The sequence below is a fragment of the Myotis daubentonii genome, chromosome 1 (genome assembly GCF_963259705.1).
Source record: "Myotis daubentonii chromosome 1, mMyoDau2.1, whole genome shotgun sequence".
In the NCBI taxonomy this organism is placed as follows: domain Eukaryota; kingdom Metazoa; phylum Chordata; class Mammalia; order Chiroptera; family Vespertilionidae; genus Myotis; species Myotis daubentonii.
In genome coordinates, this window is record NC_081840.1 from 109,990,192 (window position 1) to 110,007,432 (window position 17,241).

Below are 17,241 nucleotides of genomic sequence, written 5' to 3' on the forward strand. Positions count from 1 at the left end.
CTGGGCTATTGCCGAGGGGCTGAGGGGCATAAGGAGGCAACTAGCATGTGGCTGTGACAAGGAAAATTTTATTAATCTCTGTTCATTTTGGAAGACAGCTTGCCTCAATGCCCTATTAGAAGTTAATGCTTCTCAGAATAAACTCCCCATTTGCATTTGGGTTTTCTCAAACCATGAAGAGACAAGTTACCTCTGGGTAACTGGATCAAGAGATATGCTCTTTCTGGACCTAAGGACTGAGAATCTCACTGCTAGATGCTTTGGAGGGTCTGCCCCATCATAACTGTGTGCTAACTCCTTCCTGAGGTCCGCACATGAAATTTTTCTGTTCTTGTGCCAAAGTTCAGGCTCTCCCGCTCCACTTTAACCACAGTGAGCTAGTCAACAAATAAGTACTGAGATCCACTCTGTGCCAGATCCTGCCTGTTGGGCTGTGGGTACACAAAGTGGAGTAATTTGCTGATTATGCCCTGGAGAAACGTTAATTCCAGATAAGCCTCCACTCCCTTCCCGGCATACACACCCCAGTATTTGAGTTTGGAGAGGGAATGGTACAATTTCCTTGATTCTGAATAAGATTCGGCTCCTGAAAAATCCCTTTCAAAGCCAACGTCCCTCCTGATCCTTTTCCAAAGCCGAGGGGTAGCAAGCAGGAGGAGGCAAGGACCACCTTTCCTCCCTGCCCCGCGTCCGCAGTTCGGTCCTCCTAGCGCAGGTGGCGATGTGCGACTCCCGAGAAGCCGGGAGGGGCGGGGCGGAGGCCGGCAGATCACTTCCGGCACTGGCTGTTTAGAACCCTGCTCCTCAGGTGTGGGTACCCGGCGCTGCCCTTGGGGGACGTGGACTCGTTCCCGCAGTCGGACTTCGGCTTCCTGGGCTCCCAGAGGGCCGCTTGTTCCGGGAGCGGGGTGGCTGGGGCCGGGGGCTGGTGAGTGGCCGTCCAGCGCAGAGGGACCCGGGGGACCCGGCCGGCATCCCCAGGCCCGAGCTCTGTGCCTGTCAGAAGTCGGCTGGTCTGGCGTAGTCGCTCCCAAAGAGGAGGGAGCGAGGGGAAACCCTATGTGGAGAGGGGCCTGTACCGGACGCTGGGATGCTGGCGCCGATCCACCCTTCTGGGGCTTCGGGGCTGCAGCCTTCAGTTCTCATCTTCCAAGGAGCCTCCCTCCGTCCGCCCCATACACCTCACTCCTCCTTGGCTCAGCCCGTTAGGCCTCGGCTGAGGTTTCAAGTTCCCATTTTGACGAGAAAGAAACCAAGGTCTAGGCATAGAAGATCATCTGCTCGCCAAGGGCACTTGGCTGCCAAGAAGTGGCAGAATCCCCTCTGCCCCCTCGCACCTCTAGATTCCCTGAGCTTGAGCACCTCTCTGTTTCCTGGTGGAGGGACACAGGCCAAAAAAGGCCCTCAGCTGCCTGTGTGTCAACTCTGGCCCTGTCTTGCTCCAAAGCCTTGAATCCCACATTTCAGATCTCACATTCCTCAGCCTGACAACCAAACACTGAAGGATTTGGTCCCTCCCTAACCTTCCTGTAATGACAGCTGCCCCATCCAAGGGTTCCTTTTCTGCAGGGGCCATGAAGTGAGCCTCATTTCCAAGTTCCTCTCTCCCCACCTCCCACCTGAAGCTCTTCAACTAAAGCATGTATTTGACGGCCCTTAGGGGGTAAAGAATTGTGAGCTAGGAAAGAACATCTTAGTCCTCACCTATGGCTCTTATTGATTGGTGAGCCGTTAATGCCTTATCCCTTTAGGCAAAAGGACTCCTTGAAAGCACACGTTTGGGGCTTATGATAGAGGAGGGATGGGTTATGCCAGCAGCATTCAGTTCCACCCAACCTGTGTTTTCAGATTCCATCCACTCCTGGCTCTGTACCAAGTTAATATAAATTAGACAAGAAGATTGATTCCTGCTCAGCCCAATAAGGAGGGCATCACATGGTTTTGCTTCTCCGATCCAATGACCATTGTCCAGCAGAGAAAGCCTTGTGAAGGCTGGACTTGGGAGAGATTAGTTTTGATGTGTGGGAAGAGGGAACAATCCTTAATTAGGACCTATCCAAAGATATGGGAGTATTAGGCAAGGAGGCAGACAGAGCTCTGAGAAGGAAGGGAGGTGGGCAAAAGGTACACTTGACCATGTTCACTGTGCCTGCAGCTGTCCGGCCAGCCAATTGGTGTTCCTTGACTGCCTTTGTGCTCTTGCCTCAGATGTATCCCACACCTGGTCTTCCTGCCTCTGCCACAGTCTCATCAGTTTCCTGGGGTTTTTGCTGCTGCTGGTCACCTTCCCCATTTCTGGCTGGTTTGCCCTGGAGAGCCCCAGGGTGGTTGGGTCATACTGAGCATTGATGGATGAACTTTTTGTCCTCTGTCTCCTTCCCTTAAGTATATTATCACTTCTGTGAAATGGGCTGGGCCAGGACACATCTTTCAGTTGAGGAAACTGAGGCTCATATTTGTCCAAAGTCATACAGGAACCAAACTCCCAAGTCCTGGGTTCTGGACAATAGTGTTAAGGTGCATACTGATATCTTTGCCAAACCTTCCTGCCTTTGGATTAGGCTAAATCGGAACTGGAAAACACTAAAATTGGCCCCAGAGATAACAAGTGAAAGGAATTTAGGCCTTGTTTCCACAGGGCGTATCTGCAGATGGGAAAGGGATGAACTATAGTTGAGGATCACACCTGAAAGCCACAGTGAAGTGGAAGCCAAGCAGGCCTGGCTCTTTGTGCAGCCCTAGGCCATGGCCAACTTTTCTAGAAAGACTTTGAGTTTGGTGTAGTCTGGAAGGAAGTCCTTAGAAAGTCCTAAAACTGCCATTGGAACAAATACTGTGACCTTGGGCAAGTCACTTTGCCTCTCTGGGCCTTCATTTCTCAATGTGGATATATTTACTTTGAGGACTCCAGCACCTGAAGTTGGCAAAGCCCTTTGCTTAGGGTTGCTGGTGGAGCAGCCCAGAATTTGATCCTAACTAATTCAAGGACAGACAGTTTTCTGGTTTGAGTCACATCTAGCTTCAGACCACAGAAAAGAAAAGTTTCTCTGAGGATCAAGTTAATACAGTGTGGTAGTGGAGAGCATGGCTTCTGGAGTCATTCAGAGCTGCATTCAGATCTTGCCTATTTCAGTTGGGGACTGTGATTTTTGAGCAAGTCACTTAACCCCTCAGAGCCTTGGTTTTCTCATGTAAACACAGTTTAAGGATACCTGACATTGCCCAGGGCAAGGGGGAGAGAGATGAGGGAGGGCCCTGGGCAGACATCAATGCCAATCTGGGCTTACCACACTCAACCCTTCCTTTGCCATTGTGAGCAGACTGTGCCCACCTATGATCAGATGATCGTGTTTCTATTGGGCTGGATCCGTACCCCTCAAGAGCCTGGCATGGTTTTCCTCCTGCCTTCATTGACTTCTTTCAGAGGGTGGATCTGAGGACACGAGCTTTCAGTGTCCCTCCCTGCAAGGTGAGGGGCTTCTTGGCTCTCCTGGACAGAGAGAATGGAGGCTGTGCAGAGTGTATCCTGGGTGCCAGTAACTTGGCCTATGAGGAGCCATCAGAGGTAGGAGGAGGGGAGTAGGGAGGAGAGCAGAAAATCGAGGCTAGAGGCTGGGAGCCCATTCTTGCTCCAAATACCTAACCCCATATACTTGAGGACACCATTTTGTCCATGAGGCTCTAGTGACCAGGTAGGTGGATCAAGCTGGGTGGTCTCAGTGGGCCTGATCTCCCTGCAGCTTCAGCCCCTTGAAAGTCTCTTCTTTCATGTCCCCTGCCCCCAGTCTAAGAATGGGGCGTGCTGTCTGTGGGGGCCAATGTCCAGTTTAGGGCTCCAGTATTGTCAGTGATGACTGTGAAGGACCTGAACACAGCCATAGCCCAGAATGCCATGACCAAGGCCCTGCTCAAGAGGCCTCTGCAGGCAATCCAGATGGAAAAGCTCAAGATCAGCAACCAGCTCTTGGTAGGCAGCTCTTCACAGGGCAGAATTCAGTGGCTGGCACCTGGGCCTCCCTTTGCCCGCGGGACACTGAGCAAAGCAGCAGATCCCTTTAGGCATCAGTCTACCCTATGCATGAAGAGTGTGACAACCTTTGAAGAGCCAGTGGTATGGGTGGGACTATGAGTATGTATGTAGCACTTCATTGTCTATTTGCCTATTAATGGACACTTAAGTTACTTCCATACTATAGCTATTGTAAATAATGCTGCGATGAACATAGATATGTATATAACAGTTTGAATTAGTATGTTGGATTTCTTCAGACACCCAGAACTGGGATTGCTGGGTTATAGAGTAGTTCTATTTTTAGTTTTTTGAGGAATCTCCATACTGTTTTACATAGTGGCTATGTTATATAGGACAAGGGTCTCAAGGTCTGGGTGTTCTTAGTAAATGCTGTTCTTGCTAAGTGTTAAAATGTAGCACAATATTTTGCAGAAGCAGCTGTACACAGAATGTGCTTGACAAGAACCCTACCGTATTAAGTGTAGCCAACTGCAAACAAGAAATCAACATTTAATTAACCAAATCTATCTATATAAAAGGCTAAGTGGCCGACCGTCCAACTGACCAACCGACTGGCCGGTACATATGACACACACTGGCAATTTAGAAATAAATGTTGACTCGCGCATGCGCGATACATATAAAGCTCTCGCTGGTGCCAATTGCATGAGTATATTTCCATCTGTCATTGTCAATTGTGAATTTGGCTGTTTTTGTTGAAATGATTTGTAATGGATCTATTATTGAAGCTACCTTGGGGACTAGTAAATCTATAGATACTATTAAAAACATATCTAAACACGGGATTCTTTGTCCCAGAAATGAGCATGTTCATAAATTAAATGAAGAAATTTTGGATACACTGGATGGAGATTTTCACACCTATTTGAGTGATGATTCCATCGATTCAATTGATGATGCCGAAAAGGAAAATTTCCCCAGTGAATTTCTTTTTTTTTTTTTTTTAAATATATTTTATTGATTTTTTTACAGAGAGGAAGGGAGAGAGATAGAGAGTTAGAAACATCGATGAGAGAGAAACATCGATCAGCTGCCTCCTGCACATCTCCCACTGGGGATATGCCCGCAACCCAGGCACATGCCCTTGACCGGAATCGAACCCGGGACCCCTCAGTCCGCAGGCCGACGCTCTATCCACTGAGCCAAACCGGTTTCGGCCCCAGTGAATTTCTTAATAGTATTACTCCTTCAGGAATGCCATGTCATAAATTAAAATTGAAAGTAGGTGCAATCATAATGTTACTGAGAAATATTAATAATAAATGCAGTCTTTGTAATGGTACTAGATTTATTATCAAAAGATTGCAACCTAACATAATGAAAGCTGAAGTATTAACAGGATCTGCGGAAAGAGAGGTTGTTCTGATTCCAAGGATTTGTCCCTGTCTGACACTGGCCTCCCAAAGATAGTTTCCCATGATGCCAACATTTGCAATGAATTAATAAATCACAAGGACAAACTCTAGACATCGTAGGAGTATTCCTACCTGAACACATTTTCAGACATGGTCAGCTATATGTTGCTTTCTCTCTAGTTCAAAGAGCGTGTGACGTTTAAGTTAAAGCTGTACTAGTAAATACTTCATCACAAGGGAAATTAGTCAAGCACTCTGAAAGTGTTTTTACTCTTAATGTGGTATACAGGGAGATATTAGAATAAGTTTAATCAATTTACCAGTCATTGTTTTTATCACTGTTGTTTTTATTTTAATATAATTTTTTGTTTTTATATCATGCCTTTGTTGTTATATCATGTTGTTATTGTTTATTTATTGATCAGTTTATACATTATTTTCATATACTAGTACATTTTACTAATTTTCTTTCATCTCTGACACTTCTATTATAGACAAAGGGTAAATAGTGATATTACAATATTTCTTCTAATTAATTTTCTTTCAATGTGCACGAATCCGTGTACCAGGCCACTAGTAGTATATATAATCAATGGCTAAGCCTCCAATCGGGGAGATAGAGCTTTGGATGTGACTCTCCTGTCTCCTTTACTTGCTGTAAGTAAATAAAACTAAGGATAATCAATGCCCCCCAAGTGGTGAACTCCTTGAGTTAGGTAACAGGTGCACCAATCTGCATACCCAGCAGCAGTGCACAGGGTTCCCTTTTCTGAACATCCTCATCAACTTGTTTGTTGATTTATTGATAATAGCCATTTTGACAGGTGATATCTTATTGTGGTTTTAATTTGCATTTCTTTATTAGTGACTTTGACCATCGTTTCATATATTTGTGTCTTCTTTGGAGAAATTATCTATTCAGGTCCTCTGCCCATTTTTTAATTGGATTGTTTTGTGTGTGTGTGTGTGTGTGTGTGTGTGTGTGTGTGTGTTTGGTGTCAAGTTGTATGTATGAGTTTCTTATGTATTTTGGGTATTAACCCCTTATTGGATGTATCACTGGCAATTATCTTCTCCCATTCAATAGGTTATCTTTTTGTTTTCTTCTAATTATGTGAAACATGCCTTTGGTATTTTGATAAGAATTGCATTTAATCTCTAGATTATTTGGGGTAGTATAGACATTTTAACCATGTTAATTCTTCCTATCCATGAGCACAGTATATGCTTCCATTTATTTATATCTTATTCAGTTTCTTTTTTCAATGTCATAGTACTCCAAGTACAGGTCTTTTACCTTCCTTGGTTAAATTTATTCCTAGGTATTTTATTCTTTCTGATGCAATTGTAAATGAGATTTTCTTTTTTAAATATATTTTTATTGATTTTCAGAGAGGAAGAGAGAGATAGGAACATCAATGGCGAGAGAGAATCACTTATAGGCTGCCTCCTGCATGCCCCCCACTGGAGATTGAGCCCACAACTCAGGCATGTGTCCTTGGCTGGAATCGAACCCGGAACCCTTCAGTCCACAGGCCAATGCTCTATCCACTAAGCTAAACCAGTTAAGGCTAGGATTTTCTTAATTTCTCTTTTTGATAGTTTATTATTGGTGTATTAAAATGTAACCAATGCCTGAATATCAGTTTTGTACCCTGCGACTTTACTGAATTCACTTATTCTAATAGGTTTTTTTGGGGGCGGGAGGAGGGGGAATCTTATATAGGTTTCCTATGTAGTACCATTGTTATGGTAGGCAGCCATCAAGCAGAGCCTGGCTGGCCACTTCAGAGAGACGGGCTAGGCCAGGGCTGTGTAAAGGACACTGCCATGGAAATCCAGGGGTGCCCTGTAGACTCCAACCGATAGGGAGGTGGACTGATGCTGGGGTCCAACCCCAGCAGGTCCAGGGGTCCCCAAAGGTGTGGACGGAGTCGGCGAAGAAGGAATGACACAGAGACAGCGTTCAGTTGATCAGCAGCCTAGCCAGGATCTCTAGCCAGAATCTCCAGCTAAGTTCTGGTCTGGATCTCCAGCAAAGTTCTGGTGTTTATTGTCTTGTTACATCCGTATTTATACCAGTTGATTTTAATCCTGTCAATTGCTATTGCAAAGGTTAGGGCGTTTCTTATCTCCATTCCAGGGAGTAAAGATTATGTAGCTTAAGCGTGATTGTTTGTAGTTAAAGTGATTAACTACCCGCCTGGCACTTAGTTAAGGAGTTTTATCCCCTCCCTGACTTCAGGGAAAAATCCCTACCTGGGGAAACAACCTTTCTCGGAGAGGTGACCTTGGTTAAAACACACAGCGCTAAGGGGAGCAAACATATTAAGAACAGTATGCTATATACGCCAGGTCCCTTGAAACATATCCTGTGCAGATGTTTCTTTCCTGCAGCGACTGTGTCAAGCAGCAAGGATGGACCGGCTTCCGGCAGACTGAGAGCTATAGCATCTCTAGGCTTCCTGGTGGTGGATCCTGCAGCACTCTCCCCACTACATAGACAGTCAGGGAGCACCAAGAATCTCCCCCATTGGCTATGGTGGCTCTGGGGGAGGTTCTTACTGAAAATTACCAAGCTGCCAAAAAGCTAGAAAGATGAATGAACAGGGCCCTAGTGCTGAAAGCTAGCAAGATAATTGGATAGAAAAAAGCCCTCCCCTCCCTATCCCTGTAAGAACTCTGGGCTTGAGCAGGAAGAGATGGTCTTTGAGACTGGAGTCCACCACCCTCCCAGGTTCTCTAGCACCTGGATAAAACCTCTTTCCTTTTGCACCAAGTTTGGCCTGTCTCACAAGTTTGGCTTTTGGGTGGAACCTGTGTTTTTTGTTACATCTTATCATCTGCAAATAATGACAGTTTTACTTCTTCCTTTCCAATTTGGATGCTCTCCCTCCCTTCCTTCCTTTCCTTCCTTCCTTCCTTCCTTCCTTCCTTCCTTCCTTCCTTCCTCCCTTCCTTCTTGTCTGATTGTTGTGTTGACTTCCAATACCATATATATATATATATATATATATATATATATATATATATAGATGTATAGATAGCTAGCTAGCTAGATATCCCTAATATGCAAATTGACCGAACGGCAGAACAGCCGAACAACTGCACAACCGGTTGTTATGACGTGTGCTGACCACCAGGGGGCACGCACGGAACATGGCGGGTATTGGCAGCAGGCGGCAGAGCGCGGAACATGGCAGGTGTCAACCGTGGTGGAATGGTGGAGCAGGTGAGTGGGGACGCCAGACCAAGGCAGGGTGCGGGTCACTGTCATTAGGGTGAGCCTCTAGTGGTTACTGAAAATTCTTTGCTCCCACGTGCCACGGTCCCACCTGGCACTCACACCTGCAGAGGGCACAGGCCCTGCTCGTACCCACTGCCAGCACCAGAGCCGCCACTTGCACCTGCTGGTGGCTCCGATTGCTCAATGCTGTCAGTGGTGGTGGCAGGAGCAGGGCTGCTGGCAGACAGGGGACCAGGGGGCCACAGCGGGAGGGACCAGGTGGGGGCATGGAGGTGGGCTGAGACCCGCCCCTGTGTCTGCTGCAGCCTCGCAGCCCACAGTTTCTTTCAAGGTGCACAAATTCATGTATTGGGCCCTTAGTCCTATATAATAAAAGGCTAATATGCAAATCGACCAAACGGCAGAATGACCAGTCACTATGACGTGCACTGGCCACCAGAGGGCAGATACTCAACAAAGAAGCTGCCCCCAGGTGGTCAGTGCACTCCCACAGGGGGAGCACCACTCAGCCAGAAGCCAGGCTCACAGCTGGTGAGCGCAGCAGCAGTGGCGGGAGCCTCTCCTGCCTCTGTGATAGCACTGAGGACCCCTCGGGGGATGTCCAACTGCTGGCTTAGGCCCACTTGCCCCACAGAGGTCTCAGACTGCAAGAGGGTGCAGGCTGGGCTGAGGGAACCCCCTCCTCCCCAGTACACGAATATCATGCACTGGGCCTCTAGTATTGAATAAAAGTGGTGATAGTCTTATTAGAGAATGCTTTTAGCTTTTCCCTAAAGAGTATGATGTTAGCTGTGAGTTTGTTAGATATGGCCTTTATTATACTGAGATGTTTCCTCGATTCCCCTTTTGCTGAGGTCTTTTATCATAAATGGATGTTGTCATGTACTTTTTCTACATTTATTAATATCATATGATTTTTATCCTTCATTTTATTTATGTGGTGTATCATGTTAATTGATTTGCAGATATTGAACCAGTTTTGGTTCCCAGGAATAAATCCCACTTGATCATGGTATACAATCTTTTTAATATATTGCTGAATTTGATTTGTTAATATTTTATTAAGGATTTTCTATTTCTATTTTCATCAGGGTATTGGTCTATAACTTTTTTGTTCGGTCTTTGGCTTTGGTATTAGGGTAATGCTGGCCTCATAAAATGAGTTTGGGAACCTTCTTTTGGCATAGTTTGAGAAGGAGAGGCGTTAATTCTTCTTTGAATGTTTGGTAAAATTCACCTATGAAGCCATCCAGTCCTGGACTTTTGTTTGTTAGGAGTTTTTTATTTTATTTTGTTTATTTTTATTACTGATTTGATTTTGTTAGTAGTTATTGATCTTGCCTTTCTGCCTCTCTCTCCTTTCCTTCCTTTCCTCCCATTCTTAGTCTTGGCTTCCCATAGGCTCCTAAGACAGTCATCACAGTGAACTCCCACTTGCTAATGCAGAGGGCACTTTTCAGTCCTTCTTCTGCTTCACCCGGTGTCAGATGTTGACTCTGTGCACCCATCCTTCTTTTACTCTAGATCAGTCATCTGCTTCCCTGGGCTTCCATTACTCTGCACCCCAGCTTCCTTTTTTCTTCCTGGTCACCCTTGTTACTCCTGCCCTTCAGTTTCCAGGTTTCTGTCAATGTTTTGTTTTTTTCCTATGACCTCCTGGGAAAGGCTCATTTACCTGGGGCCCTTGCTACCTCTGGACACTATTTACACCACTCTGTGCTAGTCCTACTCTCTCCTGCACCCTGGACCCATTTATCCAACTGCCTATTGGGCAGCTGGCTGTGCCATACACATTAAAGCTTAATGTATTAAAAAAAGTTATCATCCCTCCCCTACCTACTCCCAATTCTGCGTCGCCTGCTGTGTGCCCTTCTAGACGAATACCCACACTCATGATCCACACCAGAGACCTTGCTGCGACCTTTGTGACGAGGTTCAGGATCTGAAGGAGGGGTGACACACAAATGAAAATGCTATACAATAAAACATGAATTTAGAAGGCATTGGGGGCAGGTGGACCCTCTTTCTTGAAGAGACACACCGAGACTGGGTCCCGTCTGCTTTTTATTCAGTTTTAGATACACATCTTGCCCTCAGTAAAGCACGGCAAACAAGTAGCAGACAGACAGTCTCAAAGATCAGTGAAGAACAGTAAGGTCCAGTAAACATTTACCTGGAGGCTATCAGGTCAGGAGATTGCTTCGAGCCACCGCAATCTCAACACGAACAGTCGGTGCCTAGCGTCAGCCCTGCTAACTCTCAAGGTCCATCGGCCTCCTGCGTTCCTTTGTGCACGCTCATGACAGTATTGGCAAGCCGTGGCTTCCCACAAACCTGACTCCTCCTCACTGCTTTCTCTGTCATCACACATCTGGGCAGCTGACTAGCCCAGTAGTTCTCTTTATCTAGTATCTTGCTGTAGCTTCATATAGTTTACAGAATTGTGCTCCTTCTTGGATATATTTTGGCTCCACAGCCACCTGTCTGCCTGATACCAGATCCACATCATTTCTGTTGGCAATTTGAAACCACATCCTACTTTGGTCTCTGTGCCTTCACCCTCAGCCCCCTCCAACCCAGCGTCCACATGGCAGCCAAGGGAATCTTTCCAACAAGCAAGTCTGCTCTGTCAACGCCCTGCTAAATGCCTCTCTGGGGCTCCTTGTGCCTCAGAATAAATCCAGGTGAGCAGGAACAGCTACCTCTGATCCCCTCAGCTGTCTCCAGCCTCCCAGCCCACACTTGAGTGTTTAACTAAAGGGAATTCGCAATTCCAGAATGTTCCAGCCTCTCCTGTCTGAGCTTGTGCACATTCTGCCCTTCACCTGTATAATTCACTGCCCCATGTCCTCCCTGGTCCTCTCCTGGCTGCTTACTGCCAGTAGCACACAGCTGGATTGTATGGTCCTGTGCCCATGTTCCCAAGCAGAAACTTGTCAAGGGGGTGTCTCGTGAGCCTGCCTAAAGAAGGTGCTCCAGGACGGTGTGCTGAATGAGTTCCATTTATCCCCACACTGTCCTCCAACTGGAGAGCCCAGGGGCTTGAGGTGGACCACGTGGAGCTGGCAGTGGAGGCTGTGCTACGGCCACCACAGGACAGTCCGGCTGGGCCCAGCTGGACAGTCCCCTCCAGCAGCTGGCTCTCCATTTCCTGGGGAGGGGCGCTTACTCACTGGCAGGAGGTACCCTGCCCCCGGGGCCAGGTAAGGAGCCTCCTGCAAAGGGTGGGGGCTCAGCAGGGCACTCAGCTTGGTGTCCAGCACAGGCTGAGCTTTGCTACTTGTTCCCTTAAGCAAGCACCTTTATGCAGTCCATTCTCTGCCTGTCTTTTCAGGCCACTCCGATTCTGGAGCTGACTAGAACTAAGGCAGTGGGAAGAGCCTAAGTGTCTCTAAGTGCGTGGAGGCCATGGTAGAAAAGAGATTTACATTCAGACTGGAATAGCTTAGAAATAGGGTTTGGGAGTTAAGGATGAAAACTTAAGAGTGACTTCTTAGCTGAGTAGTGAGTTGAACACAGACCTGAAGTGGGTGTAAGAGGGAACTATTGCGAAGGTATGGAGGCCACAGTGATCCTGACCTTGGCAGCAAATTGACCTCCCCTCTCTGCCACTTTCCCAACCTTGTGGACTACCCCACCAGACATCTTGGAGATGGTGAGCAAAGTTGAGTTGCCTGCCCCTCACGTTGGTGCTAGGCCCAGCTTGAAGCAGCCTGGCCGAGGGACTGCTGACTACTCTGCAGCCCCACCTGGTCAGCCAAGTTCGGGCCTGCTACCAGTTCAGTGTGGTCCTTCCCAGTGACACCCAGAGCATCTACTCCCTGGACCTAACTATAGGTGCAACTGCCCTCCCTGCCCCCTCCTTGCCACCAAGATTGCTTGTAGCCCCTGCCCTCCACCCCGGGTCCATTTTTATCTTTTTTTAAAAGTGTATTTTTATTGATTTCAGAGAGGAAGAGAGAGGGAGAAAGAAATAGAAACATCAATGATGAGAGAGAATCATTGATCCACTGCCTCCTTCACACCCCACTCTGGGGATTGAGTCCACAATCCAGGCATGTGCCCTGACCAGGAATCGAACGTGAACTCCTGGTAGACACTCATCCACTGAGCCCTGCTGGCTGGGCCCCAGGCCTGTTTTAGATGACCCCTGCTCCTGTCAGCAGTTTAGAGTGAACCCACAGCAATCAGGGGCTCAGACACCATTTGCAGACGAAGATTATCCAGACCTCTGTCTCCCTCCCCTGTGCTCATCAGCAGGACAACTCACATAGCCAAGCTTCCTGTACCAAGAGCCCTGCACATGCTGTAGGCCTACTGTGTGCCAGGCTTTGTGCTGAGCACTTTTTGCTCATTAGCTCACCTACTTCTCACTGTGTGCCTATCATTTAGGTTGTATCATCATTCCCATTCCCCAGTTTGGAAACTGAGGCTCTGAGCAATTACATAGCCAATAGGATTTGAACCCAGGGTAATAGAACCTGAATGCTTAATCACTACTTTCTACTCCACCCAGTGGGACATGCTAATCGTCTTTTCCCCATTGCATGTCTATCCCCCTACTCAAGCTGAAGGGCAACCTAGCAATGGCCATGAAACTGGAGGCTGTTCTTAGGGCCCTGAGGTAGCAGCCTTGGCTGACCATCCACAGCCCAGCCTAAGCCTGGCACCAAGCCAGAAGGGCATCTTGGAGGAAGAGGCATGGGTGCTACACCTCAGATTACTGAGGCCCTGAGAAGGTTCAGGCCCAGTCAGTTGCCAATGAATGGAGGCTGAGAGACACTGGCGGCAGGGCGAGGCTGAGTCAGGGCCCTTCTGACCTACAGTGGCTCTCTGGACAAGCCTTTGCTCATCACAATCCCCTGCTGAGTAACCACCCTGAGATCGGTACACAGCACCATGACAGGAGAGCCAGGCCTGCTCTGCGGTGCTGGCTGGCTGACTGGAGAGGCAGGGCCCACAGAAACAGCCTGGCAGCAGCTGATTTGGTCCCAGTATGAGGGAGCAAAGCATGTGGCTCAGGCTCCCAGCTCCAGAGTGTGTGTGTATGTGTGTTTGGGGCAGGGTGGGGGGGGGATCAGAGAGGTTGGGGGATGGAGGAGGAGGTGGCCACCAAGGAGAGGTCACTGCTGGAGGGATCTGGGGATCAGGCAGGTCCCAACTTCCAGATTACAATTCTGATCCAGGCCAGTGGGGTGAGGTGAGAAAGAGTGGGTCCTGCTTCTCCGGCCAGGGTGTGAGACCTCATGACTCTGACTCTCTGACTTGTCCAACAGCTCTATCTTGCATGCCTGATGGGCCAGGCTGGGGCCTAGGGCAGCATGAAGGGGAGCCCTACCCTTCCTGTGGTTCTTAGCAGAGGTTCGAAAACTCAAACAAATGTGTTTGCCATGCACTGGAGAGCAGTGGGGTTTGGGGATGGATGGTCCCCGATGTCCCTAGTGTCTGCAGCCAGGGACCAGAGCCCTGAAGGCTGACACAAGCCCTCATGATGCTCTAAATCACCCACAGATCTCCTTTCTGCTGAGGGATCTCAAAGCCCTGGGGCAGGAGTGGGCACTCTGTTCCTCTTGGAGTCAGGAGGTGTGCCAGGAAAGAGGGGGTATGCGTGTGCCAGGGAAGAGGGGGTATGTGTGTGTCAGAGCTGGTCCCAAAACAGGGTGGAGTTACCACATTCAGGAGAGGTTTCAGGGCTGCTCTCAGCTTCCCCTCCTGTTACACTTGGGTGGCCTGGCTTTCTGCTTCAGTGTTCCAGCCCCAAACGGGGGCCCTTTGACTTCTCCATTCCTCAGAAATGAATCTAAAAAGAAAAAGAAGAAGAAAGAAAGAAAAAGAAAAGAAAGAATGGAAGATAGAGAGATGACTCTCACTTCCTGAAGAGGCTTGTGAGGAAACCCCCAGAGAACTCTGAGCCCTCCCCTCGAGGAACAGCCTGTGGCACCAGGCCTCCCTCAGGACCCTCTCCAGCTTCCTTGGCGTCAGGCTTTGTCCCTCCTCTTGTATGTCCTCCTGGCACAGACTGCACACTCGCCGGGTCCGGTCCAGGCTCCAGAGCCCCTCCCCCGAGGGCCAGAGCCTCAGCCTGCTGGCCCTGCGCAGCCCTGCCCTGCCCTAGAGGGCCAGGCTGTCTATTCAAAAGCCTTACCACTCATCCCAGCCAGCCACACTCTCACCTCTCTGAGGCCTAATGGGGCATTGTCCTCCTCCCTCTCACTTGGGCTTCCCCTTCACTTTGGGGTGCTCATTGTGCCCCTTCCCCACGGTCTGAGTCAGTTCCTTGCAAAAGTGCCTGCCCTCCTGGTGGAACCATGAGCTTCATGTGTGAGAGATCTGCCTCTGTTCCCTCCATGGCTACAGGTGACTCACCAAGTGTTACAAGGGGCAGCCCAGGCACTTTCCTGTGAACACTTAAAGGAAACAGAAACTCCTCAGGCTGTGGGCGGGGGAGGACCAACATAACGTTTAGGGGAAACTGAAAGTTGCAGTTGCCTGTGTGGTGAGGAGCAAGCCCTCTGCCAGCCAGTATCCCCCATCTTGGAACTGTTTGCTACTCTGGTGAGGCCAGCCGTCCGGTTCAGAGTCCCTGACTTTCAGAGGACTGAGCAGACCTTGCAGTCCCCACGGGAGAATGAGGGGTTCCTAATGGTCAGGGTGTGGGAGGGAGGAGATGTCAATCAGAGAAGGGTTCTTGAAGAGGTGTTGCCTGAGACTTGCTGCTACGTGGGTGAGGAGAGGAGAAGTGGGGGAAAACATTGGGCAGAAGGGAAAGCCCCTATGAGGGCATGGACAGGAGAAGCAACTGGGCACCTCCGACTTAGGGGACTTGAACCTGAAGTATGAGTGGGAATAAAAACAATAACTGTTACTGTGTGCCAAGACTGTCCCTCTGATGGACCAGACACTGCCTATATATTACAATAGCTATGCTGTGTTTACATGTTAATATATAATATATTATTTTGATGTTACTTTTTAAATATTTAAATTTTGAATAGCTAGTACAGTCACATGGATCAAAATGTTTAAAACAGGGGTCCTCAAACTACAGCCCGTGGGCCACATGCGGCCAGCCGAAAACATTTATCCGGCCCGCCGGGTGTTTTTGCCACTGCTGCCTGTTGCTTAGCAGCCGACTCGTCCTGGCCCGCAGTGCGCATGTGTGGAATGTGCGCCGCACTCTCCAACTCCCCTCCTTCTGTCTCTCCACTTCTCCTCTCAGTCTTGGGTGTGATAGGACGAGTCAGGAGCTTGCCTGTGCAGAGCCTGCTCCTGCCTGAGGACCGAGGTAAGAACAAGTTAGGGTTTATTTTTTTTTTTTGAAGTTAGGAGGTCTATTTTTTTTTTTTTTTTGAAGTTAGGAGAGCCTTTTTTTTGAAGTTTTGTTTTTTTACTTCAAATTAAGATATGTGCAGTGTGCATAGGAATTTGTTCATAGTTTTTTTTTTAACTATGGTCCGGCCCTCCAACGGTCTGAGGGACAGTGAACTGGCCCCCTGTTTAAAAAGTTTGAGGACCCCTGGTTTAAAAGATTAAAAAGGCATACCATGAAATTGTCCTTCATACTCCTGACTCCATCCATGTTTCCTACATCTTCCTCCTAACAGGCACTCTTGTATTAGTTTCTTGGTTATTCTTCCAGAAGTTTTTTTTAAAATGTATATATAAGAAAATCCAAATATGTATCCTCTGTGTTTTTTTTTTACACAAGATGTAAAACCTTGAGGTTTATCCCATATTAGCAAATAGATGGTCCCCATCTGGTTTTGTAGTTATATATGATTTCATTGTATAAATGTATCACTATTTAACCTATCTTGCATTTAGATTATGTTTTGAGTTTTGCTATTTCAAACAATGTTGCAGTAATAACTTTTAAATATGCCACTTAAACTGTGTTTATCAGTAGCATAAAATCCTAGGCAGGAAATTGCTAGGTCAAAGCATTTATAATTTAACTAGAGGCCTGTTGCATGAAGAGATTCATGCAGTAGGCCTTCCCTTCACCTGGCTGCCGGCACGGGTTTTCCTCCGGCACCTGGGACCCAGGCCTTCGCTCTGGCCAGAGCCTTCAGTCTCCTTCAGTCTTCACTCCTCTCCACTTTGCGCCTATGTATGCAAATTAACCGCCATCTTTGTTGGGTTAATTTGCATACTCTCCTGATTGGCTGGTGAGCATAGTGGAAGTATGGTCAATTTACATGTTTGTCTATTATTAGGTAGGATTATTAGGTAAGATAAATGCCCAAACACCCTCTTTGGAGTTTATTTAAATTTAAACTCTCCTCATCAGTGATTGAGAGTGTGTTTTTCTCATAGCCATGCCAACATAGTGTGTTATTTGATGGACATATGGTTTCATTTGAGTAAATACTTAGGAGGAGAATTTCTGGGTCAAGAAAGTGCCAAACCAATTCCACAGTGGTGGTGCCAACCTTGAGCCTCATTCCTGTGTGCTTATTGGGCACATGTCTTGTGAAGTGTCCAGATATTTTTTCCACTTAAAAGTTGGATTATTTTATTGGTATAGTATGAGTACTAGTTTTAAGAGTTCTTAGTATACTCTCTGACTACAAGTCTTTTAGCAGATGTGTATATTTGGAATATTT

The 17,241-nt window shown here is 47.6% G+C and overlaps 1 protein-coding gene across 1 annotated transcript; it reads left to right on the forward strand.

Moving 5' to 3' along the window:
* The first annotated feature begins 173 nt into the window (after positions 1 to 173).
* On the forward strand, positions 174 to 13,263 carry STOML1 (stomatin like 1). Its single transcript, XM_059691772.1, is given in 13 exon segments — positions 174 to 196; positions 794 to 883; positions 885 to 928; positions 2,209 to 2,324; positions 3,321 to 3,405; positions 3,408 to 3,476; positions 3,786 to 4,123; positions 11,201 to 11,319; positions 11,667 to 11,746; positions 11,749 to 11,859; positions 12,277 to 12,349; positions 12,351 to 12,516; positions 13,204 to 13,263. Coding segments are annotated over 13 exon segments (1,374 nt in total).
* Positions 13,264 to 17,241: the final 3,978 nt, after the last annotated feature.